This window comes from Bufo gargarizans, chromosome 6 (assembly GCF_014858855.1).
Source record: "Bufo gargarizans isolate SCDJY-AF-19 chromosome 6, ASM1485885v1, whole genome shotgun sequence".
NCBI lineage: Eukaryota > Metazoa > Chordata > Amphibia > Anura > Bufonidae > Bufo > Bufo gargarizans.
In genome coordinates, this window is record NC_058085.1 from 94,994,103 (window position 1) to 95,020,570 (window position 26,468).

Consider the following 26,468-nt stretch of genomic DNA (forward strand, 5'->3'; position numbering starts at 1 on the left):
CATCTGTGGATGACGCACTGTTTAGCATCACGCTGTTATGTGGGGGATCTGTGGAGGACGCTGTTATGTGGGGGATCTGTGGAGGACGCTGTTATGTGGGGGATCTGTGGAGGACGCTGTTATGTGGGGGACCTGTGGAGGACGCTGTTATGTGGGGGATCTGTGGAGGACACTTATGGGGGATCTGTGAAGGACACTTATGGGGGATCTGTGGAGGACACTTATGGGGGATCTGTGGAGGACACTTATGGGGGATCTGTGGAGGACACTTATGGGGGATCTGTGGAGGACACTTATGGGGGATCTGTGGAGGACACTTATGGGGGATCTGTGGAGGACACTTATGGGGGATCTGTGGAGGACACTTATGGGGGATCTGTGGAGGACACTTATGGGGGATCTGTGGAGGACACTTATGGGGGATCTGTGGAGGACACTTATGGGGGATCTGTGGAGGACACTTATGGGGGATCTGTGGAGGACACTTATGGGGGACCTGTTGATGACGCTGTTATAGGCAGGGCCAGGGATGTGTGTTATGACACATAGGGCCATGAGGGGGGCCAGCATAAGACACACATATAGCATCTTATGCTGGTCCCCCTCATGGCCCTTTGTGTCCCCTCATGTGTCCTAAACTGCGCACATACAGTAACTGGCTTTGTGTATAAAGTTTTTTTACTACTGTCTGAACTCTGAGACAAGCTCTCTCCTTTTGACAAAATGGCCAAAATGGCCAGCCTCTATACTCACTGTCACTATGAATGCACTGCAGCGAGCGGGCCGGTGTTCTGCCACTTTTCTATACCCGGACAAAAGTCTATACCCGGAAGTGATGTAGCTGCACCGGAAGCCGCCCGCTGCAGTGCATTCATAGTGACAGTGAGTACAGAGGCTGGCCATATTATCAATAGGAGAGAGCTTGTTTCTTCTTGAGTTCAGACAGTAGTAAACATACTTCACACATAAAGCCAGCTATGTGCCCCTTCATATAAAATTATTGCGCACCAAAGAGCCGCATAGAAGTGTCTAAAGAGCCGCTTGTGGCTCGCGAGCCGCACTTTGCCGACCACTGATCTAGGTGATACATGCTATATCAATGGAGGCTCAACTACTCAGACCTTCACCGACGGTTAGCACCCGGTCCTGGGTTACCCCCCAGCTGCAAGACTGCGGCTACGAGGAGTTTGAATGGAGTTTTGGTCAAACGTGGACCTTGCTGGAAATTCAAAGCCTAGGCCAATACTGGATTACAGCGTTCAGCAGTACCCACCAGTGCCACAGACTATGTAGGAGATTTATCAAAACTGGTGCAAAGTAGGGACGAGCGAACTTCTGTTTTCAAGTTTGGCTTACAAGGTTCGGGTTATCTAAGAATTCCATTATGGATTCTGCTACCACAGACCATAGCAACCAATCAGATTACAACTTTCATTTTTCAGAGCTCCCTTGGAAGATGAAAGCCAGAACCTGATTGGCTACTATTAAGCAGTTTTCCTTTAGCGCCATTATTACTAAATAAATCTTGAAAAATACATGCTTGACCACTGCTCCATTCAAACTCCCCTAGGCCAATTGGAGGGGTTCTAACCGTCTGGAATACCCCTTTATGTGAGAAACCTCTGTAAGTAATCACTTTTGCTTTCCATACCAATAAGCTAAACATAGAAAGTAGTAAAGTATATAGTCATTTTATTCTGCCATGTAGAGAGGGATTGGCCTCCAGCCTATGACCTCTCACCCACTGTATTTTCACAAAGGAAAGGACATTCACGTCCTAAAGTAACTCAGACTAGGCACTGCCAGCACAACGCGCATGCGCAGCTTACCTAGACCTGTCAGTGTCAACAAAACTGCGTTGCACGCCTCGCTCTGGAAAATGGAAGCACCGCCTTTTTCCGGGATGAACGTCAATGAAAGCAAGAAATTCTATTGGACGGCTGGCGACGTTCACCAGCTTGTAGCCAATGGCCTTGGAGTTCAGTTCGTGTCACGTGACCGGAGCGGCAATCCAGCCATCTTGCGGCGGCTGTAGATGATCCGCCCTGCGGGTTGCGGAAGCGGTGACCCAGCTGGGCCTGCTGCTGCTTTAGTGAGAGGAAACGCGCCGCTAATGCAAAACTGGAGCTGTAACAAGCACTGGGCACGGTAAGAGACGGAATCCCAGCGGAAACGGAATTTCTCCCTGGTCCTTACTTAAGCGCCGACTTACCTGGAAGTGCGTTATGGTGTTGTATGGCTCGTAAAGGGTTAAAGTGGCTCGTACTGGCCCTGTGAGGGAATTCCCTGCAGTAGGACTGGGTGCTGAGGACCCTGCTATGGCAGCGGCCACCTATGGGCACTCCTTTGGGTGACTAGACTTTGGTGCTGAGCCCCTGTTTTGTCCATAGTGACAAAATGTGTGCTAAAGTTAAAGGGTTTTCCCGGCTGGACGGCCCCTCCTGGTAGGACCCTGTTCCCTGCCAATCAGGAGATTGTCACAGGTCAGAGCGCGAAAACCTCCGTCTATAGGGGCAATATAGCCTGACATGCCGCCCATAACGGAGAACCGAGGGGATCCTGAGTGGAGGGGACCCCTCTGTCACCTTTACGACGATGGTGTAATATATCAAGATTAGTAGCGCCTGCCCTGCTGTCCCCCGTCGCAGTGGTGCTGGCGCTCCTCTGGTCAATCACTGCTGCAGCCTATGATTGGCTACAGAGGTCACATGCTGTGCTGACATATAATCGCTGGGGATCGGGGAAGTGTTGGCGCTCTTCAAGCACATGTAAAAATCTTCCACTGTAGATCCCGCTGCTCCGGGGTTATGTTCTCGGGATGATATTTGTAAAGGCGTCACATGACGGCAGCAGCCAATCCCAGCGTGGCGTGATGTTATTACGGACTATTTCTTGTAGTCAAAATTGTAACACTTCAAGGGGTATTCCTATCTCGTATATCCAGAGGGTATACCTTTAAAGGGAACCTGTCACTGGGATTTTGGGTATAGAGCTGAGGACATGGGTTGCTAGATAGCCGCTAGCACATCCGCAATACCCAGTCCCCATAGCTCTGTGTGCTTTTATTGTTTAAAAAATAAACGATTTGATACATATGCAAATTACTCTGATATGTGTCCTGTACGTGAGATGTTGTCACGGCACACACCAAAGGCCGTGACAGATGTGTCCTGTACATGAGAGGAGTCAGGGACAGGACACATCTCAGGTTAATTTGCATATGTATCAAATCGCTTATATTTACACAATAAAAGCACACTGAGCTATGGGGACTGAGTATTGCGGACGTGCTAGCGGCCATCTAGCAACCCATGTCCTCAGCTCTATACCCAAAATCCTGGTGACAGGTTCCCTTTAAATGTCTGTTAGACCCCACACCTCTCTCCAGAATGGGTGCCCCCTGAACCCTCGTTTCCCTGGAAGCGGCCACCGTAGGTGGACAGATCAGTGGAAAGATTCTGCCTCTGCTCCCAGGAGAGGGTGGGTGGCAGAGGTTTCCCATTCTGAGATGGGAATACCCCTTTAAGCGGACGGTATCCACAAGTGACGGCTGGATCGGCCGCCCTAGAGTCTGACCGTCTTACTTCTAATAGGCAACTGATGGTAAAACGAGAACCTCTTTGTAATTATGGTGAAAGTCATTGGTTGCTTACAGCTGATCCATCGCTTTTTCAAGAATTGTCATCTCTAAGCCAAAAAATGATATCGTGAAACCATCACTGCAACTTCTGAAGAGTGTCCGGGGCGGATACATTGTAGCAGTAATAATTTATATTTATTTCTTTAAAGGGGTTCTCCGGTAATCAAGAAAAAGAAAAAACATAAATATTACTTTATTATAAAAATATTCCTAAATACCTTACATTAGTAACAATGGCTCGTTTTGTCTGGGGAGCAATCATTAGGAGAAATAAAATGGCCGGTGTCCTATTAGTACACACAAAACCTGTCCTAATCACACAGGAGGACAGGTTACTTCACAACACTGACCTAAAGAGCTGCCTCATCCTCCACTCTGCTCTACCGGTCAGGGATTATGATCCTGAATATAGTTTAATATTATATTTAGCTGAATCTTTATGGGAATGGAGTCCATGAGGAGACTGCATACAAGTACTGCTGCTGATCAGCCACATCTGCTCATGACCTCAATTTCAACAGAGATTCAGCTAAAATTCTTATCATCTGTGTTCAGGATTATAATCCCTGACAGAGCAGAGAGGAGGATGAGGCAGCTCTTTAGCTCAGTGTTGTAAAGTAACTTGTCCTGCTGTGTGATTAGGACAGGTTTTGTGTGTACTAGTGGGACGGCGACCATTTTATTTCCCCAGATGATTGTCCCCCACACAAACCAGTCATTATGACTAATGAAAGTTTATTAGGAATATATTTATAATAAAGTAATATTTAAGTATTTTCATTTTCTTAACCCCTTAGTGCTATTTGACGTGTATACTCGTCATGAAGCACTGCTACTTGGTGCTCCATGATGAGTATATACATCTTGGCATTAAACTGTCACCATGTCTGCAGACATAGTGACAGCGCTGAGACCCCAGGTGTTACACACAGCCAGGGATCTCAGCTAACCGGCCCGGAACCAATGAGGGCGGCCCCGGGCAAAGATCTGAAACATTTTCTACGTACACAAAAGACCCATTCAAAATGCCATCAATAAAATGCACCTGTGTTCATTGTCCATAACATACGCCTGCCCATACCATAACCCCACCGCCACCATGGGCCACTCGATCTACAACGTTGACGTCAGTAAACCGCTCACCCACACGAGGCCACACACACTGTCTGCCATCTGCCCTGAACAGTGAAAACCGGGACTCATCCGTGACTGGTTTTCTGCCCAAACTATGATGGAATTGAAATTTTGCCCACCTTCCCAAAAAAAGTTATTAAAAGTGATCAAAAAAGTCATATGTACCCCAAAATGGTACCAATCAGTCACCTCATCCCGCAAAAAATTAGCCCCTACATATGGCTTTCAGAAAATGGAGACATAAAAATGTTTTTAGTTTTTTTTTGTAAAATACTTTTATTGTGTTAAAGTGTAATAAAAGTATGCATGTTAGGTATTGCCGCGTCTGTAACAACCAGCTCTATAAAATATCACATGACCTAACCCATCAGGTGATCAAAAAAATTAAAGCTCTGCCAAAAAAGCCACGAGTGTAATACCAAGCGATCAAAAAGTCATATGTATCCTAAAATAGGACCAATCAAACAATCACCTCATCCCGCAAAAAATAACATCCTACCTAAGACAATCGCCCAAAGAACAAAAAAAATAATATGGAGACACAAACTTTTTTTTTTATGCTTTTATTGTGTAAAACCAAAATAAAAATAGACATATTGGGTATCGCTGCATCCGTAACGACCTCCTCTATAAAAAAAAAAATCACATCATCTACCCTCTATGGTGAATGCTGTGAAAAACTAAAAAAAAAAAAAAAAAAATGTGCCACAACAGCCATTTTTTGGGTCTACTTGCCCAATAAAGTGTAATATTGAATGATCAAAAAATATTATGTACGCAAAATTGAGACCAATAAAAAATGTAAACTCTTCCTGTAAAAAAACAAGCCCCTTCACATGACAATCGGCAAAAAAATAATAAAATGTCTTTCAGAAAATGGAGACACAAAAACATGATTTTTATAATTTTTTTTTACAAAAAAAGCTTTTATGTCATATTTGGTATTGTCGCGTTCGTAAAAACCTGCTCTATAAAAATAGCGCATAGTCTAACCTGTCAGATTAACATTGTAAAAAATAAAAACTGTGCCAGAACGGCCATTTTTGGTAACCTGCCTAACAAAAAACATAACATAGAGCGATTTTAAAAATTCTACTGTAGGGTGCATCAGGGGCGCTTCAAATGGGACATGGCATCTGAAAACTAGTCCAGCAAAATCTGCCTTCCAAAAACCATACGGCGCTCCTTTTCTTCTACGCCCTGCCATGTGCCCTTACAGCAGTTTACGACCACATATGGGGTGTTTCTGTAAATCGCAGAATCGGGGTAATACATTTTGAGTTTTGTTTAACTGTTAACCCCTTGATGTGTTACAGGAAAAAAATGCATTACAATGGAAAATCTGCCAAAAAAGTTAAATTTAGAAATGTCTTCTCCATTTTCCTTTAATTCTTTAAAATAGATGAAGGGTTAACAAAAAATTAAATTATATCTACAAAATTATGCCATCATAGAGTAGACATGGGAAATGTAAGTATTTAGTGAGGTATCGCTATCTGCCTTAAAAGCAGAGAAATAAAAATTTTGAAAATTACAAATTTTTAAATTTTTTTAAAAATTTTAGGATTTTTTGAAATAATAAATAAAGGTAATTTATATTGACTCAAATTTACTACTTTCATGAAGTACAATGTGTCACAAGAAAACAATCTCAGAATGGCTTGGATAAGTAAGTGTTCCAAGGTTATTACCACATAAAGTAACACGTCAGATTTCCAAAATTTGGCTTGGCCCTTAAAGAGGAGCTTTCATCGGTCCAAACATTGTGAACTAAGTATCGTGAAATATACAGAAAATGGCTATGTCCTGAAGGGGTTAATTGCCAGAGAACCCTTTTAAAGGGCAGATTTGTACCTAGGACACTGACTAAGGCTGGGTTCAGACCTGAGCGTTTTACAGCGCGTTCCTACGCGCTGTAAAACGCCAGACGCCCCAAGAAGTATATGAGCTTCTTTGGGGCGTCTTGTCACGCGTTCCCGTATCTCTCTCTATCTCTCGTTGGTGGTCAGGCTCTAATTTTTCTCCTTACATAAGGAAACTGTCTTCAGCTACATTCCGAATTGGGGAGCTGATTTTGGAGCTTTCCTATAGGGGTACGACCACACGGCATATTCGTGTGGCGCTTGTGACATGGCTGTGTTGTCTAAGAGGATTGATTATGCTGACAGGTGGTCTTTAAATGAAAAAAAAATCCAACTGGACAATCCCTTTAAAGGGAGTCTGTCACCAGATTGTGACCACTTTTTTGCAGTGCGGACCCCATTCAAGTGATGGGTTCGCAAACAGCGACCACACGGTGCCCGTGCATTGCAGACCTCAATTTGCTGTCCGCAGCACGTTCAAGACAGTCAGACGGCTGTGTAGTTTTGACACTGGAGCTACTGCAGAAGAGTTGATGGGTGGAGGTGCAGCGTGGGCCGTCAATATAAAAGTACCAGAAACCCCCTTTAAGGACTGTCTGTTAGGAATGGTTGCTGTGAGTTGTCTCATGCTGGGGAATTAGTAATATTCAGTCAGATCCAGAATCGGTGAGGTTAGTATAGACCAGACCTCTCCTGAGATTTACTGCTATGGGGCGGGAGAGAAATTCTTTAGGGTTTGGCTGCTGACGTCCTGGAGCTGTTGGGTTGACAGTTGTGGCCATTCCCTCTGCTTTGGCTTTGCATTGTATATTCCTCCATGAAGCTGAGGGGCTCCAGTCCTCCAGGTTTTGGAGGGATTTTCGTTCAGTTGAATGGCTGGCTTGTAATATTGATTGGGCAGACACCCCTCAGCCGTAGTGTTCTCAGTCATGTATGAGCTATAGGGCTGCAGCTAACGATTATTTGAATAATCTATTAGTTGCCGATTAATTTCTACGATTAATCGATTAATCGGGAAAAACTACAAAATTACAAAACAGAGAGGTTTATATGATCTTACTTGAAAAATTATGTTCAAAGGCCATATTAAAACAAATTGTGGACGACACTATTATGGGGGATCTGTGGACGACACTGTTATGGGGGATCTGTGGACGACACTGTTATGGGGGATCTGTGGACGACACTATTATGGGGGATCTGTGGACGACACTGTTATGGGGGATCTGTGGGCGGCGCAGTTATGGGGGATCTGTGGGCGGCGCAGTTATGGGGGATCTGTGGGCGGCGCAGTTATGGGGGATCTGTGGGCGGCGCAGTTATGGGGGATCTGTGGGCGGCGCAGTTATGGGGGATCTGTGGGCGGCGCAGTTATGGGGGATCTGTGGGCGGCGCAGTTATGGAGAGGGGGATCTGTGCACTGTTATGGGCATAACAGTGCACAGATCCCTTTCCTCATAACAGTGCACAGATCCCCCTTCCCATAGCGGTGCCATAGACAGAGCCTCCCCCCTCCCCATAGCGGTGCCATAGACAGACCCCCCTCCCCATAGCGGTGCCATAGACAGATCCTCCCCCCTCCCCATAGCGGTGCTATAGACAGACCCCCCTCCCCATAGCGGTGCCATAGACAGATCCTCCCCCCTCCCCATAGCGGTGCTATACACAGACCCCCCTCCCCATAACAGCCCCGGCCCCGATGCTTATAAGTCGGACTAATCACTGCATCTTTATTTTACCTTTTTACAATGACGCTCCTGTAACAGCCAGGCAGAGCGGACGGCGGCGTAACGTCACTCACTCACGTGACGCACCTGCTCCGCCCACTTCATGAATGAAGGAGGCGGAGCAGGCGTGTCACGTGAGTGAGTGACGTTACACCGCCGTCCGCTCTGCCTGGCTGTTACAGGAGCGTCATTGTAAAAAGGTAAAATAAAGATGCAGCGCCCGCCCGCATAGCAACGAATCGGCGATTATTCAATAACTGGATTCGTCGACAACGAATCCAGTTATCGAATATAATCGATTACATCGATTAATCGTTGCAGCCCTAATGAGCTATTAGCACTAATCATTTATACAGCCTTGGAAAATGGCAGGATTCTGCAGTCTCTTACAGTAGGACGACTATTCACCGAGTAGCAGCGTTGATGTTAAAGGGACCCTAAACTGCATAATAGCATGCAAGGGGACATCCTCTGCGTCTGGAGGAAAGAAGGTTTGTACACAAACATAGAAGAGGATTCTTTACGGTAAGAGCAGTGAGACTATGAAACTCTCTGCCTGAGGAGGTGGTGATGGTGAACGCACTAAAAGAGTTCAAGAGGGGCCTGGATGTATTTCTGGAGTGTAATAATATTACAGGATATAGCTACTAGAGAGGGGTCGTTGATCCAGGGAGTTATTATGATTGGAGTCAGGAAGGAATTTCCCCCTAAAATGAGGAAAAATTGGCTTCTACCTCAAAGGTGTGTGTTTTTTTTTTTTTTTTTTCTTTTCTTTCCCTTCTCTGGATCAATTGCAGTTTAACAGGATATACGTCTTTTTTCAGCTCTATAAACTATGGGGCACGTTTATTAAGTCCAGCGTTTTAGACATCGGTCTTAATAAAGCCCCTGTGCTTGTGTAGAGGAGCCGGCCAGCGACAGTTCTGAATGTAATATAGCTTCCTTGCTGTCATAAAACAGGCGTAGAAAATGATGAATGAGGCGGGCCTGCCGGTCCATCCCCTTCCACGCCCACTATTGTAGACCTGGCTTGAGCAGGGAGAAGTCGCAGATAGCGGCGCAACGGTTAGTCTGCGTATTTAGGCATATTTCAGTATAATAAATGGCCCCCCTATGTTACTATGCTGACAGCATAGTGGCCCCAAACCAGTGGACAGGTTCCCTATTAGACTTTGTTTTATGCAATGGATGGGCAGCTTCTGGACTAGTCTTCATCATTATTATTATTATTATTAGTGGTTTCCCGTGTGTGAACTGGTCTTGATGACACTGACCCAGTGAATGTGACCTGATGCCTCTGTGTTTTATCTCATCCCAGCACCAGTCTGTCCTTCACCTCTATGGCTGTGTGAAGCAACCACTTCTGGGTTAAATATACAATGCTCCATCCCATATGAAGATCCGCCTATTCAATACTTCTACTCCCCATGGATTTAATATTTTCTTAGAACTTTGACTTGTTGTTCTTCTTGTTGTTCTTCCTGGAAATGTATATAAATTGACAGCTGGGTGTTACCATTCCATCCGCATTATGACGCGGTCAGAAGTCACTGCAAAGTGTAAGACGGGGTAGGGACTCGCCCACAGATGGAAACGCCCTGTTGTCAGTTTATTCATACTTTTCCAGGGGGAATAGCAGAGCAACAGCGTAAGGGCTTATGCACATGACCCATAGCCTGTTTTGCAGTCCGCAAATTGCAGATTTCCAAAACTAATACCGGTATACCACAGTTAACGGAACATCCTGACCTCTATAGAACAGTCCTATCCTTGTCTGTAAAACGGACTAGACTTGGACATGTTTTCTTTTTTTGCGTGGCAGCGCAACGGACATATGGATGCGGACATCCTTTGCTGTCTCATTGAAGTGAATGGGTCCACATCCAACCCACACAAAATGAGGATCAGATGCGAATTTTTTTTCGTTTGTGCGTTATACCTAACACAGAGTTATAAGAAAAATGTGCTCAGTAATTGTTATTTTTAGCAGGAGTTCAGGTAGGGTGCTGGAGAGGTCCTCTCCATAGCTGGACATTTGTGTGGTAATGCCATGCAGAGTTCTCCTATCTTGTAAGGCTGTGCGCTAGTGTTGAGCGAACTTGTGTTTTCAAGTCTGGCGTACAAGGTTCGGGCTCAGGTTATCTAATAATTCCGTTATGGATTCCACTACCCCGGACCCAAGGGCGCCCCAAAAGTGAAGGAGAGGATGCCGTGCATGCACCCTGTGGGTGTTCTGAAAACAGCTGAGTGAGCGTGCTTGGCTGTTTCCGGAAGCCCCATAGTGGTGTATGGAGCATGCACTGCCACCTCGCCAGAAATAGCTGAGCCAAGCGCTGGCTCAGCTATCTTCAGAAACCCCATGATGGTGAATGGAAGGTTGCCTTGCTCACACGATGCACTCTTCTTCACTTCGGGGGGGCCTATTCTGGAGATAGGAGTGGCAGAGGTGGGCCCCACGCCCATCTGGTATGCCTTTAATAGTCTATTGGAAGCCACAGTACAGATGTCCACAGGGCCTTACTTTTTGACATCTTCTGCAGGATATACTTGGCAGTTTTTATGTATGCGGTAATTGGATTTACTCTGTCTTGATAAAATGTTATTTTTCGCCTCTTGCAGGCAGTGGGACTAGAGACGCCATCACCATGTACTCGGAGTGGCGGACGCTGCACCTTGTTATAAAGAATGACCAAGGTCACACCAGTGTACTGCACAGCTATCCGGAAAATGTGGGCCGAGACGTTGCAAACGCTGTGGTCCGTCCACTCGGACAGGCACTCAACGCCCCCTCCACTGCTGGATGTGAGAGCATACTGAAAACCGACAAGCAGGTAATAATCCCCCCTCATATGTATTGGAAGTGCTGGGTGTAGTGATGGAGGAGGGGTGCGAATAATAACTTTTCATTTCTGCCGGGTATTATACATAGCAGTGCTTCTGTCAGAAAGTCTTCCGAATGATCTGGAAATCATCCACCCAAATGTTGTGTTTCTACATTCCAGGTGAAATGGACCATGGAGGTGATCTGTTATGGCCTGACGCTACCACTAGAGGGGGACACAGTGAAATACTGCGTGGACGTGTACACCGACTGGGTCATGGCCCTGGTTTCTCCTAAAGATACCATTCCCCAGCCTGTAGTGAGGGAACCGAACAAGTACATCCAGATCATTCTCAAGCACCTGCAGAATGTCTTTGTACCCAGGTGAGGACACGTCATCCAACCAACGTCCCCAGAGACCGCTGATGAGAATTTCAGCATCCTATTAGTGTAGTTGTAAACCTTCCAACGTGAAGGCTATACGTGTAGCATATGTAAAGCTGCACAAGGGAAGCCTGGAGGTGCTGTACAGTATGTATTATTATTACGCAGATATGTATGTTAGACATAGATTAGACAACGTGGACTGAACGGAGTGTAATCCTAACTTCTGTCAGAGGACCTGTCACCTCTCCTCTTTAAGGCTACTTTCACACTTGCGTTTTGTGCGGATCCGTCACGGACTGATCCGTTCAGATAATACAACCGTCTGCATCCGTTCAGAACGGATCTGTTTGTATGATCTTTAACATAGCCAGGACGGATCCGTTTTCTATTGTGCCAGATTGCGTCAGTGAAAAAACGGACTGGCTCAGTTTCATCAGACGGACACCAAAACACTGCATTTTGGTGTCCGTCTCCAAAGCAGAATGGAGACTGAACTGATGCATTCTGAGCAGATCCTTTTCCATCCAGAATGCAAACTGATCCGTTTTGGATCCGCTTGTGAGAGCCCTGAACGGATCTCGCAAACGGAAAGCCAAAACACGAGTGTGAAAGCAGCCTAACAGCAAATGTAGATGAGAGGTTTTCAGCACAGCGTCCCTTGTACTAGAGAGGCTTGTGTAAAACGATGAAGGAGACCGCACATTGATAGACTGTCTGCTCCTGCAGGCAGGAATTCCTGTCTGTTCTTGGGCAAGTACATTTCCACTTCATGAGATCAAAAGACTCCGTGCTATGAAGAGAGGAAATATTTTTAGATTTTTGTTCTTAAAAAAAAAAAAAAAAAAAAAAAGCCCACCCACAAGATTGAAAGAAAACCCCGTGGTGGATCTTGCAGACTGGCACTTGCATCTCTGTAGGTCAGCCTTATGACCGCTCTTAGATCTGATGTAGTACACTTATCACGCTTCGTTCTGCCCCATGTTAGGACGCATACCACCTCGCCTATTTTTTATTTAATTTTTTTTAGATACATTTAGTTCCAAAAGCTACATCTGAAAACGTAAATGTGGAAACCCAGCCGTAATGATGAACCATGGGTGACCTGCAGGTTCTGTGTTGTGGCAGCCCAATTAGGAGGGAGGAAGTGACCGTAAGCCCCATGACGCACATGGCACAAATTAGATTAATCAGAATAGATGATTAATTGGGTCTTTGTATGAGATGCACACCATATTGTAATACAGATCATTTGATTATACATTTACTACTTGCAGAGATTGGTCAGGTGCTCACCAAAAAATGGCTCCTGATGAAGTGGACTTTACCAGGTATATGTCCCACTTTGACACTGTTGCCATCAGACCCAGCATAGGCCCTGTCATTCAAGAACAGGGAGCGGAAGCAGGGGAGAAAGGGTGAACAGAGTGGCTTGGGTCTGCCCTCGGTGCACTTAGCTGCTCATGTGCATATGAATTATGAGTACTTTTACTCCAGAGAGAACGAACGGATTGCTAAGTGACATTCAGTTGGGCTGTGCCCTGTTTATCTGTGAATTTCCTGGTGACAGATGCCCTATAATTTTGATATACCCTGATAAAAATCACTTGTGTACATTATAGGATCCTTGTTTTAGAGTTGGGCTAGGGCGACACTAGTCGCGGCTAGGATTGCAGAGTAGTGGTGATCCCATAGAAATGAATGGAATCACTGCAGCAGTCACTAGAAATCCAGCCGTGTTGGTTCACTTGTGACTGCCGCGGCAATCCCACCAGTGTCGCCGTGTAGCTCTAGCCTTATACCAGCGCTGTGGCTTCTTTATTCTCAGAATTGGTAGGGGTCACAGAGGCCAGACGCCCACGATAATAAAATAAATGGATATCTTGGTGATAAGATGAGAATACCCCTTTAACCTCTGTGCATCACTTCACCTTGACTGCAGATTTTGTGCTCTTCGTCTACTTTCACACTGGCGTTTTGGCTTTCTGTTTGTGAGATCCGTTCAGGGCTCTCAAGTGGTCCAAAACTGATCAGTTTTGCCCTAATGCATTCTTTTCTTTTTATTTTTTTATTTTTTTTATTTCATATTTTATTAGTTTTTTTGAAAAAGACATACATACATACATTGTTAGACATAAAAAGAAGACAAACAGCTGCACAATCAGCCCTTATACACGGTCACATTAACAACAGTAACTTAGCCGATATACATGCCACAGTAAAATACAAAACAAACAAAATTAGACTAAACAGACAAAAAGAAACATAGAAGGGACACAGAAACATACAGTGCAATTACTAGGCAATTTTTACACAGATATAATTTTATATAGATATACCTTTATATATCGCAGGAGATCGACCACATATTAAATATGCCTAAATATGTCAGTCAGGGTATGATAAAGCCAGCGGAGAAACTCTCCAGACCCCCCATTCCCTCTCAAACCTCACGGCTGCTTCTCCAGCTCCCGCCAGCGCACGCTCATATATATATAAGTAGAGTTTAGCCTACGGACGATCTCTGTTAGGCAAGGAACATCCCGTGATTTCCAATTTTTAACTATGGCCAGTTTGGTTGAGAGGAAAAGGTGTCCCAGTACGACCCTCCCCTCACATGGTATCCGAGCCAAATCAATCCATAAAAGAGCCAATGCGGGAGATGGCAGGAGCTGGAAGCCCAGCAGATCCGAGGCAAGACAAAATATAGCCCTCCAGATATCCCGCAACCTCGGGCAGGACCACAAGATGTGGCACAATGTACCCCTATCGCCGCATCTCCGCCAACATAGATATGAAAGGTCGGGAAATATATGGCTCAGGCGATCCGGAGTATAGTACCACCTCAGTGTGGTCTTCATCAAGGATTCAAAATGTAGAGCACATCTAATATTTTTATTTATACAAATAAAGGCCGTAGACCACTGCTCATCAGTGAACTCCAACCCCAAATCTCTTTCCCAGGAAACCAATGGTGTCGTTTTAACGAATGATCCCTTATCTCCCATCATTATATACAGAGGCCTCAGTCGTGTACCTTGTGGAGAAGCCATTGACCACAGACTAAACACTTCCCGATTGCACACCAGATTAAACGGACAGTTAGCTTTCAAAAAATGTCTAATACACAGGTATTTATAGAAATCTGTGTGTGGAATCAGGAACCGCTCACGAAGATATTCAAAAGGGCGAAGGGTGTCCGCAATAAATAATTTGGAGAGAAGGTCCAATCCGCCCAGTGCCCAAGACGACACCGAAATATTCGGAATAAGGAAATTGAGTACAGTTACTGGGGCACTGGGCGGAAAGGGTCCAGACCCCAAAGTACATAATCTATGAAATCGAAGCCAATTTTCCAAAGCTATGCGTACTAACGTCGGGAGGGGTGGCCAATCAAATGTCGGGTAAAGAACCGCAAGTAGGAGGGTTTTTAAGTTCCTACCAGGAGATAATGTTGATTCTATTTGTACCCATTGTTTCGCCTCATTGCCCACCCACCATTCTCTTAGTTGTAATATCTGTGAAGCTAAAAAATACTCATAAATATTCGGGAGACCTAGTCCACCTCGGAGTTTAGGTCTCTGCATTATCGCAGTTGCTATTCTAGGTTTATGTCGTTTCCAAATTAACGCATTAATCAAGTTGGAACACTTCTGAAAAAAACTACCTGGGGGGGTAATAGGTAGTGTCCTAAATATATACAGGAGTTTTGGGAGGGTAAACATCTGAAAGGATGCAATACGACCTACCCAAGACACCTCATACTTGGCCAATTTATCAAGATCCCTCTCTAAGACTTTTAACAATGGGACATAGTTTGCCATGAACAACTTCTTGAATGATGCTGTAAGTTTTATCCCCAGGTAATCGATCTGGCTGTTTTGCCAGTCAAGGTCGAAACTATCCTTCAGCCTCTTCATCTGATCAGGGGGGACATTTATTGGGAGAGCCTGGGATTTGAGAGCATTCAGTTTGTAAAATGAGAGATCTCCAAATCGAGTTATAACCTCGATTGCAGCTATTAAAGATGTTTGAGGATTTGACAACGTCAAAATAATATCGTCTCCATATAAACTAACTTTATGCTCTATACCCCCTATATCAACGCCCTTCATATCAGAACATTGGCGAAGAGCCTGAGCTAAGGGCTCTATAGTCAGAGCAAGTATCAAGGGGGACAGGGGGCAGCCCTGGCGGGTACCATTACTAATGTCAAACGGGTCCGAGAGTGCCCCATTGACCCATACTCTGGCACTTGGTTGGGTATATAGTGCCCTGATAGCCGCCAGGATTGCCCCCGTAAATCCCATCTTCCCCAACACCGAGAACGCGAACCGCCAGCTAATGCGGTCAAACGCCTTCTCGGCGTCTAGGGTAACAAAAAGCGTTGGAAGTTTCTCCTTCTGGACGTAGTCCAGAATATTTAATGTCCGCCTGGTATTATCTTGTAACTGCCTACCTCTTACAAATCCCACCTGGTCCATATGGACGAGGGTTGTAATGCAGGGGACCAGACGACTTGCCAAAACTTTTGCGTAGATCTTTACGTCTGTATTCAATAACTAAATCGGGCGATAACCTCTTACATCATCCGAGGGGGGGGGTCAGTTTTTGGAATGGTGACTATTCTGAATGGAAAAGGATCCGCTCAGAATGCATTAGTTTGCCTCCGATCAGTCACCATTCCGCTCTGGAGACAGACACCAAAACGCTGCTTTTAGCGTTTTGCTGTCCGCTTGACAAAACGGAGCCAAACGGATCCGTCCCTATTGATTTACGTTGTGTGCCAGGACGGATCCGTTTGGCTCAGTTTCGTCAAATCTGGCACAATAGAAAACTGATCCGTCTCCCATTGACTTTCAATGGAGTTCATGACGGGTCCGTCTTGGCTATGTTACAGATAATACAAATGGATCCGTTCATAGCGGATGCATTGTCCTATATCTTCTATCTAAAAATAATCTTTATATAAAAAGGATTAAAAAAAATATGTATATAAAAAAAATTATATGATCCTTTGGGCAGACATAAACGCCTCTAAGTTCTTTTATCGAGTCTTAATTTGATATATGCAAGCAGTGAAACAAAGGGACAATTGTATATGAAAAAAAATATGATTGATAGATATATATATATATATATATATATATATATATATATATATATATATATATATTCGTTTATTATAAAACAAAGAATATAAAATCAATAAAATTGCAAAACAAATGATGAAGTTACAAAATAATACCAAAAATGTACCACACGGTGGTGCTAACACACCCCTATCTGATCAGCACAGTGTGACTTAGTGATTTATGACAACCAGTGTCATACTTTTAACAAACAGACTCATATACCAAGAGAAACTTAGGATCTTCTGTTTATCAAACAGGCTATAGCAATAAAACACGGATTATACAGGAAAATAACTGTTATCCCTTGACTCTGTTTTCCTATGACCAATCAAAAATATATGATATTAACCACCTCCAGACCGCCTAACGCAGATGTGCGGTCCGGAGGTGGCAGCCCTGCGCACAGTCACGCATATATGCGCCATCTCGCGAGACGCGAGATTTCCTGTGAGCGCGCGCACACAGGCGCGCGCGCTCACAGGAACGGAAGGTAAGCGAGTGGATCTCCAGCCTGCCAGCGGCGATCGCTCGCTGGCAGGCTGGAGATCCGAATTTTTTAACCCCTAACAGGTATATTAGACGCTGTTTTCATAACAGCGTCTAATATACCTCCTACCTGGTCCTCTGGTGGTCCCTTTTGTTAGGATCGACCACCAGAGGACTCAGGTAGCTCAGTACAGTCGCACCAAACACCACACTACACTACACCCCCCCCCCCCCCGTCACTTATTAACCCCTTACAAACCCATGATCACCCCATATAAACTCCCTGATCACCCCCCTGTCATTGATCACCGCCCTGTCATTGATCACCCCCCTGTCAGGCTCCGTTCAGACGTCCGTATGATTTTTACGGATACATGGATCGGATCCGCAAAACGCATACGGACGTCTAACTGGAGCCTTACAGGGGGGTGATCAATGACAGGCGGGTGATCACCCATATACACTCCCTGATCACCCCCCTGTCATTGATCACCCCCCTGTAAGGCTCCATTCAGACGTCCGCATGTGTTTTGTGGATCCGATCCATGGATCCGTAAAAAAATCATGCGGATGTCTGAATGGAGCCTTACAGGGGGGGTGATCAGTGACAGGGGGGTGATCACCCTGATCACCCCCTGTCATTGATAACCCCCCTGTAAGGCTCCATTCAGACGTCCGCATGTGTTTTGCGGATCCGATCCATGGATCCGTAAAAATTATACGGACGTCTGAATGGAGCCTTACCAGGGGGGTGATCAATGACAGGGGGGTGATCCGGGAGTCTATATGGGTGATCACCCCCCCTGTCATTGATCACCCCCCCCCCCCCTGTAAGGCTCCATTCAGACATTTTTTTTTGGCACAAGTTAGCGGAAATTTTTTGTTTGTTTTTGTTTTAGTTTTTTCTTACAAAGTCTCATATTCTACTAACTTGTGTCAAAAAATAAAATCTCCCATGAACTCACCATACCCCTCACGGAATCCAAATGCGTAAACATTTTTAGACATTTATATTCCAGACTTCTTCTCACGCTTTAGGGCCCCTAAAAAGCCAGGGCAGTATAAATACCCCACATGTGACCCCATTTCGGAAAGAAGACACCCCAAGGTATTCGCTGAGGGGCATATTGAGTCCATGAAAGATTGAAATTTTTGTCCTAAGTTAGCGGAAAGTGAGACTTTGTGAGAAAAAAACCAAAAAAATCAATTTCCGCTAACTTATGCAAAAAATAAAAAATTTCTAGGAACTCGCCAGGCCCCTCATTGAATACCTTGGGGTGTCTTCTTTCCAAAGTGGGGTCACGTGGGGTATTTATACTGCCCTGGCTTTTTAGGGGCCCGAAAGTGTGAGAAGAAGTCTGGGATCCAAATGTCTAAAAATGCCCTCCTAAAAGGAATTTGGGCCCCTTTGCGCATCTAGGCTGCAAAAAAGTGTCACACATGTGGTATCGCCGTACTCAGGAGAAGTTGGGGAATGTGTTTTGGGGTGTCATTTTACATATACCCATGCTGGGTGAGAAAAATATCTTGGTCAAATGCCAACTTTGTATAAAAATAATAGGAAAAGTTGTCTTTTGCCAAGATATTTCTCTCACCCAGCATGGGTATATGTAAAATGACACCCCAAAACACATTCCCCAACTTCTCCTGAGTACGACGATACCAGATGTGTGACACTTTTTTGCTGCCAAGGTGGGCAAAGGGGCACATATTCCAAAGTGCACCTTTTGGATTTCACCGGTCATTTTTTACACATTTTGATTGCAAAGTTCTTCTCACACATTTGGGCCCCTAAATTGCCAGGGCAGTATAACTACGCCACAAGTGACCCCATTTTGGAAAGAAGACACCCCAAGGTATTCCGTGAGGGGCATGGCGAGTTCCTAGAATCTTTTATTTTTTGTCGCAAGTTAGTGGAATATGAGACTTTGTAAGGAAAAAAGAAAAATCATCATTTTCCGCTAACTTGTGACAAAAAATAAAAAGTTCTATGAACTCACTATGCCCATCAGCGAATACCTTAGGGTGTCTACTTTCCGAAATGGGGTCATTTGTGGGGGTTTTCTACTGTTTGGGCATTGTAGAACCTCAGGAAACATGACAGGTGCTCAGAAAGTCAGAGCTGTTTCAAAAAGCGGAAATTCACATTTTTGTACCATAGTTTGTAAATGCTATAACTTTTACCCAAACCATTTTTTTTTGCCCAAACATTTTTTTTTTTTATCAAAGACATGTAGAACAATAAATTTGGCGAAAAATTTATATATGGATGTCGTTTTTTTGCAAAATTTTACAGCTGAAAGTGAAAAATGTCATTTTTTTGCAAAAAAATCGTTACATTTTGATTAATAACAAAAAAAGGAAAAATGTCAGCAGCAATAAAATACCACCAAATGAAAGCTCCATTAGTGAGAAGAAAAGGAGGTAAAATTCATTTGGGTGGTAAGTTGCATGACCGAGCGATAAACGGTGAAAGGAGTGTAGTGCCGAAGTGTAAAAAGTGCTCTGGTCATGAAGGGGGTTTCACCTAGCGGGGCTGAAGTGGTTAATATGATAAAATATTCAGCTCGGCAATCAGACTATGGAAAAATGACTTTCAAAGGGTTTAGTCCTCTTTTCAAATAATGTCAGATCTTCCATTAACAATATGCATCTTTGCTAAGAGAATAATCAGCATTATGGAGGTGCCTAACACTATATATTCCCACAGTATGGAGACTCTTGGCTGTATACCGAGAGAAATATCTTATTAACATCACGAGCAGTAAACGCAAATATATGTTACCGGGTCAAAGGTAGACAGAGTTCAGATGGGACCAGTTCTCAAGAACTTTCCTAGTAATCCAAAAAATAATCCAAGTTTCTTCTGGTAAAGGTTTCTTTTGGTCTTGATTGGATGGATGAATCAATGGATCTCTGGATCTATCTTGCTGCTCTGCACACGAGTAATTATTCCTCCCCTTATCTAAGAATCATCCCCTTTAGATTAGGGATTTCCAATCAGGTAAGGTGGGTGTATTCGCATGCTAATAATACAGTGATGTCATATTAACTCCTAACATGTTATCAAACAAATTATAAAATAATATAATATTATCCTTCTGCCTCCAGATGGCACTGTGGTACTGCAGATGAACATCACAACTTTAAACATTAAAACTAAATATCTAAAAATTTGTTCACATGACCTTTTTAACATACATCATTGAGGAAGGTTTTTTTTTCCTGACCCTTTTAATTACCTATATCCTGGACTTGTTGGAGCCACTGTCTTCTCCTATCTTTTTGAAATATATGTTAACTTGATAAAACCTGAATAACTATTGTTTTGAAATAACTTTTAACTCTTCTCAGAAATCCAATTAACAGAAACTTACTACATTGTCTCTGTATCTTCTACAATACATTCTCAATGATAAATACATGGTATAATATATATATATCGATACATTGTTACACATAGACAACACGTTATATGAATTATTGGTTAAAATATGTTGTAAACGATAGATAGATAGATAGATAGAGAAAAAGAAAGTCCAGCGGGAGCACCAGCCTGAAGAGTGGGTGCAAAATCCAAGGGGGATAACGGCAGTCCCCAATAGTATAATCGAAAAAATAGGACTGCACTCCGGATTTTGATGAAAAAATCAAGTGGTTTTATTCACCCATATTATGGCATATCTTGCGACGTTTCAGCTCTTGCGAGCCTTTCTCAAGGCTTGAGAAAGGCTCGCAAGAGCTGAAACGTCGCAAGATATGCCATAATATGGGTGAATAAAACCACTTGATTTTTTTCATCAAAATCCGGAGTGCAGTCCTATTTTTTCGAAAAAAAAAAAATATATATATATATATAATCTCTCTCTCTCTCTCTCTCTCTCTCTCTCTCTCTCTCTCTCTCTCTCTCTCTCTCTCTCTCTCTCTCTCTCTCTCTCTCTCTCTCTCTCTCTCTCTCTCTCTCTCTCTCTCTCTCTCTCTCTCATACAGCAGGTGCGCCTCAAGGATATGAATTCTTATCACGTCATGGCTTATTCATGAAACAACCTTGTTCCCTTCAGACAGACATGTCTGAGGAAGCTGGTGTACTCCCCATAGATAAACCCATATCCTTAGCAATAACTTTTAAATACAATGTCTGTTCATGTTCACAATTATTTTTATATAAACTGAACTTGCCATGAACTCATCTTGGCTTCCTCAGCCATATAATAGAACTTTGGTTCAGGCTGATTTTATTCTTAAAGGCAATGAGCATTCATTTTGGCTATAATATCATTAGATAATATTGTATACTTATGAAAATGCACAACAGCATGCGGTTGTATTACTGTAACGGATCAGTTTTTGCAGATCCATGACGGATCCCACCAAAATGCGAGTCTGAAAGTAACCTTATGTATATGTTAATGTCTCTTGAGTACTTTATCACAGACTCTGACTTGCTGGATCGGTGTGTGTAAGAAAATTGATACAGAAATGTGAAGGAATGTAGGATTACTGGTAAGGGGCTTGTTGGATTTCATCAGTCACATGCTATGTGGAAGATGGAAAACCTGAGTCTTTACTAGCCGCCTGGTAAAGTAAAATAGTTTGGAATAGGATTACTGCGCGCAGATCCTGGCGCCCTGTGCATTATCCTGTATAATGTAAACTGTTAGAGCCCTGAGGGATTATTGGGACATGTACATTAAGGCACACGTGGAGCATCTGAGTTGCCGAACCTATTTTCTATACATTTCTCCGCTCTATAGTTGAGAAAGGTGCTTAGGCAGGGTGCTGGATCTCCATAAAGAGACCAGCCCTCATTGGAGACTTCCTGGAAATGCAGACTTATTGGCAATGCTCCATGGGGAAAAAACAATGCTGTGCACCATCTAGCCACATGTTATGTTTGATTTGTTAAGGGTCTTAGTCTACATTTTTATCAAACTTAGTTTACAATTTTTGATTGGTTCCCCCATTGGCGACTGCTGCCACCATAGCACAGAACCTTGCACAATCATTGCCAGGCTTGGGCCCCCATGGTTCTATAAGTGTAGGGTTCCTGCATGGATAAATCCGAACCCACGCTGCCCCAACCCCTCCCCCAGCACACACACTTCAAATAAAATAAATGGCAGAAACCAGCCATTAAACAAAATGCAAGTAATTTGTGTACTGGTGTCCAATGGCAAACATTTATGTAAAAGCGGCGGTCTCATCTCCACTTTTCCCAATTTGAACACAAGTGTACCATGGAGGGGGTCCCACCAGACAGAGCGGATACCAGCTAAGTCGCTCTGTAAGACCCAGTCTGCTTATGTATTTCACAGACAGCCATGACATTTGGCGCTTGTTCTGTAATACTAAGTGAGCAGCCAGAGGCAGCTATTCCACCCCCCAGCTGTCAGAGGTGTCCTCTCTCATATCAGAGGGGGCGTCTGTGATGCCCTAGTAATCTGTACTATATAACCGGTGCCGTGTATTGGGTGTCCACACACACACACACAGTGGCTAAGTGAAGTCAGTACATTATTGTAATAAAGCTGTTGCTTTGCTTGCAGGCAGGAACAGATGGGCAACCAGATCAGACTGTGCCTGCAGGTGTTGCGTTCTGTCCAGAAGCTGGCACGAGACTCTACCAGCATGGCCCGGGAAACCTGGGAGGTTCTCCTGCTTTTTCTTCTACAGATCAATGACACGCTCCTCGCTGCTCCAACTGTCTCAGGTAAGTCACAGCGCCACCGACTGACCAGAGGCGAAATTACTGGCAGCATCTAATGCAAATGTATTTTTTTTTTTTTTTTTAACGTTTCTGGGAAAACTGTGTAACAACCAGTAGCACTGTTGCTCCTACTATTGTTGTCACTCAACTTCTAACTTCTTAAGCCTGCCATTGTAAACGGGGGTTGTCACTCTTTAAGTAAGCCATTTAAAGGGGTTCTGCCATGACTGTTGTAAAAACTGAAAAGCAGATAGTACCTCTGTACCTCACATGGTTTCTCCCCACTTGCTCTGCTAGGTTTCTTCAGGCTGGCTGCTCAGGATGTATCCTTTCTGCTGCAGCTCTCTCCCCATCACGGCTCAGGGGTTGTGTCCTTTCTGCTGCAGCTCTCCCTGTCACATCTAACAAGATACATTAAATAATGGAAATGCCCATGTATGACCCACTCATTCAGCTCTGTAGGTGGACGTAGACATTTCTATACAGACTTTTAAGCACCAGGGGTGCTATTATAATGGAGTAAAGAGGGCAGCACAGTGGCTCAGTTGTTAGCACTGGTGCCTTGCAGCACAGGGGTCCTAGGTTCAAATCCGACCATGGGCAACATCTGCATGGAGTTTGTATGTTTTCCCCGTGTTTGCGTGGGTTTCCTCCCACACTCCAAAGACATACTGATGTGGAACTTAGATTGTGAGCCCCATTGGGGACAGCTTGATGGAAAGCGCTGCGGAATGTAGCAGCGCTATATAAGTGCATTAAAAATTAAATAATAAATAAATATCTTTTTGTAACAAAGTAAGTTACAAACGTAACTAGTTTTTGATGATGTATAATGTTTAAATGTAATGTTGGCACAACCCCTCTGAAGCTGTAGGGACGGTGGGTTCACATTTTTGCCATCTGTTTAACTTGTACAAAAAACTATAGGCCCCTTTCACACGGGCGAGTATTCCGCGCGAGTTGAACGCATTGAACCCGCACTGAATCCGGACCCATTCATTTCTATGGGGCTGTTCACATGAGCGATGATTTTCACGCATCACTTATGCATTGCGTGAAAATCGCAGCATGTTCTATATTCTGTGTTTTTTCACGTAACGCAGGCCCCATAGAAATAAATGGGGTTGCGTGAAAATCGCAAGCAGATGCGGTGCGATTTTCACGCATGGTTTCTAGGTGAGTCTATTCACTGTATTATTTTCCATTATAACATGGTTATAAGTGAAAATAATAGCATTCTGAATACAGAATGCATAGTATAATAGTGCTGGAGGGGTTAAAAATAAATAAAAAATTAACTCACCTTCTCCTCTTGATCGCGTAGTTCCCAGTCTCTTTATTTCTTTAATGATGAGCTGTGGGCTAAAGGACCTGTGGTGACGTCAGATCACATGCTCCATCACCATGGTGATGGACCATGTGATTGGAGCATGTGATCTGACGTCACCACAGGTCATTTAGCCCACAGCTCATCATTAAAGAGACCAGGAACTACGCGATCAAGAGGAGAAGGTGAGTTAATTTTTTATTTATTTTTAACCCCTCCAGCACTATTATACTATGCATTCTGTATTCAGAATGCTATTATTTTCCCTTATAACCATGTTATAAGGGAAAATAATACAATCTTCAGAACATCAATCCCAAGCCCGAACTTCTGTGAAGAAGTTCGGGTTTGGGTACCAAACATGCGCGATTTTTCTCACGCGAGTGCAAAACGCATTACAATGTTTTGCACCCGCCTGTTATCCGGGCCAAAAATATGACGCCCGTGTGAAACAGCCCTACTTAAAGAGGACCTTTCGTCAGTTTTGACATAGGCTAATTATGGTATTACCTTGTAGGGCAGCCCCCACTGATGCCATGGGTGTATTTATTTATATTTCTTCAAATCCACCCAAACCCTGTGCTAAGATTTTGTATCATTTTTATTTTTCCCCCTACGTATACATTAAACGGATTGCAAAAACATGATGTGAACCCATCCTTAGACAACCCCTTTAGAGCTGCTGTATTACTTGTTTCCCAGCTTTCTTAAAAGAAGCTGCTTAATGGAAAGTTGAACAATGTAACAGAAAATGTCACATGGAAGCAATAGATTTACATGTGTCTGTTGCTTTTTTGACCCCCCTCCCCCTTTTCTTTCCCAGGTGGTATTGCAGAAAGTTTGGCGGACAAGCTAATTGGGGTTCTGTTTGAAGTCTGGTTATTGGCCTGTACTCGCTGCTTCCCAACACCACCCTACTGGAAGACAGCCAAAGAAATGGTGGCCAACTGGAGACACCACCCAGCTGTGGTAGAGCAGTGGAGTAAGGCGATCTGTGCCCTGACATCTAGGTGAGGCTGTGTGATAGATGTGCATGGGATGTGTTAGAACTGTATTCCTGCTCAGGAAGATTTTTCAGTTAGTAAAATGGACCTAGTAAGGTCATGCAACATACCAGGACAGTAAGTTCCTTCTTCCTGGTCCCCCAAATCCTTGTTTCCAATGTTCTCTTGACACTATTGGCTCTTAGCACCACCGCCAGGATCAGCTAATGCTGCGTGTTCCTGGGCTGTGCAGGAGAAGTTGTCAGATCACCTCCCCTTCTCTCTGACATCACTTCCTGCTCTGCAGCTATTGGCTGAAGCACACCATTGCAGATTTCCTCCCCTGCCCACCCCCTGTTTTTACTCTGCCCATGATATTGTTAATACGTAGAGTTCTTTCCTCCTTTTAGGCAATTCTGTTTTTTTTTTTTTTTTTTTTTGGTCCATATGCAGAAGGAAGCAGCTAAACTGGGTCAGAGAGCTCCTAGTATTGTCAGTGATCTGTGCTGGGGGTGGTCGGAGAAGAAAGTCTATTGTGTCTTGGAGCCAAGCCAATACGAAGTGTTCACATACTTATGTGGTTATTAATTCAACCTTTTTAACTTGCTCCAGGTTGTTACGGTTCACATATGGGCCTTCATTTCCCCCGTTCAAAGTTCCAGAGGAAGATGCCAGCTTGATCCCCGCTGAAATGGATAATGAATGTGTGACCCAAACCTGGTTCAGATTTCTCCACATGCTAAGGTATGCAGTGGGTTAATTCATTGGAGTAAAAGCAGAGTTCATAACTGGACAAACATCTTGATACGTTGGTCTCATTACATGAAAGTCAGACTGGTCGGAGTCTTACAGCTGTGATGTCCATTGACCCATGAGCAAGTCCTGCCCTCATCACAGAACTCGAGTCCCCCTTCGCTGGGAACCTTGTATAAGACCCGGGGCTTGTGTCATGGTTGGTTCAGCTCGGGCCCCAGCTGCCAGTCATCATTCTGAATTTTTTGACTCAATAATAATTTTAATATCTCTCATTTTCTCTGCAGTAACCCTGTGGACCTCAGCAACCCAAGTATTATCGGCACAACTCCAAAGTTTCAGGAACAGTTTCTAAATGTGAGCGGGGTGCCCACCCAGGAGCTCAACCAGTACTCCTGTCTCAAACAGCTGCCTCAGATCTTCTTCCGTGCCATGCGTGGGGTTAGCTGTTTAGTGGATGCTTTTCTAGGTAATGCTTCTGTCCTCGCTATATTCTATACAGTGTTCAG

The 26,468-nt window shown here is 44.1% G+C and overlaps 1 protein-coding gene across 10 annotated transcripts in view; it reads left to right on the forward strand.

Moving 5' to 3' along the window:
• Positions 1-2,010: 2,010 nt before the first annotated feature.
• The window catches only part of RALGAPB (Ral GTPase activating protein non-catalytic subunit beta), an 86,210-nt gene continuing 61,752 nt past the window's right edge, over positions 2,011-26,468 (forward strand). For all 10 annotated transcript variants that reach the window (XM_044299969.1, XM_044299971.1, XM_044299970.1 and 7 more), the window contains exons 1-7: positions 2,011-2,148; positions 10,983-11,194; positions 11,366-11,568; positions 22,736-22,899; positions 25,047-25,233; positions 25,819-25,950; positions 26,247-26,428. In XM_044299969.1, the coding sequence (XP_044155904.1) occupies positions 11,009-11,194; positions 11,366-11,568; positions 22,736-22,899; positions 25,047-25,233; positions 25,819-25,950; positions 26,247-26,428 (1,054 nt within the window). In that variant the 5' untranslated portion in view covers positions 2,011-2,148; positions 10,983-11,008. The remainder of the gene's footprint in view (positions 2,149-10,982; positions 11,195-11,365; positions 11,569-22,735; positions 22,900-25,046; positions 25,234-25,818; positions 25,951-26,246; positions 26,429-26,468) is intronic.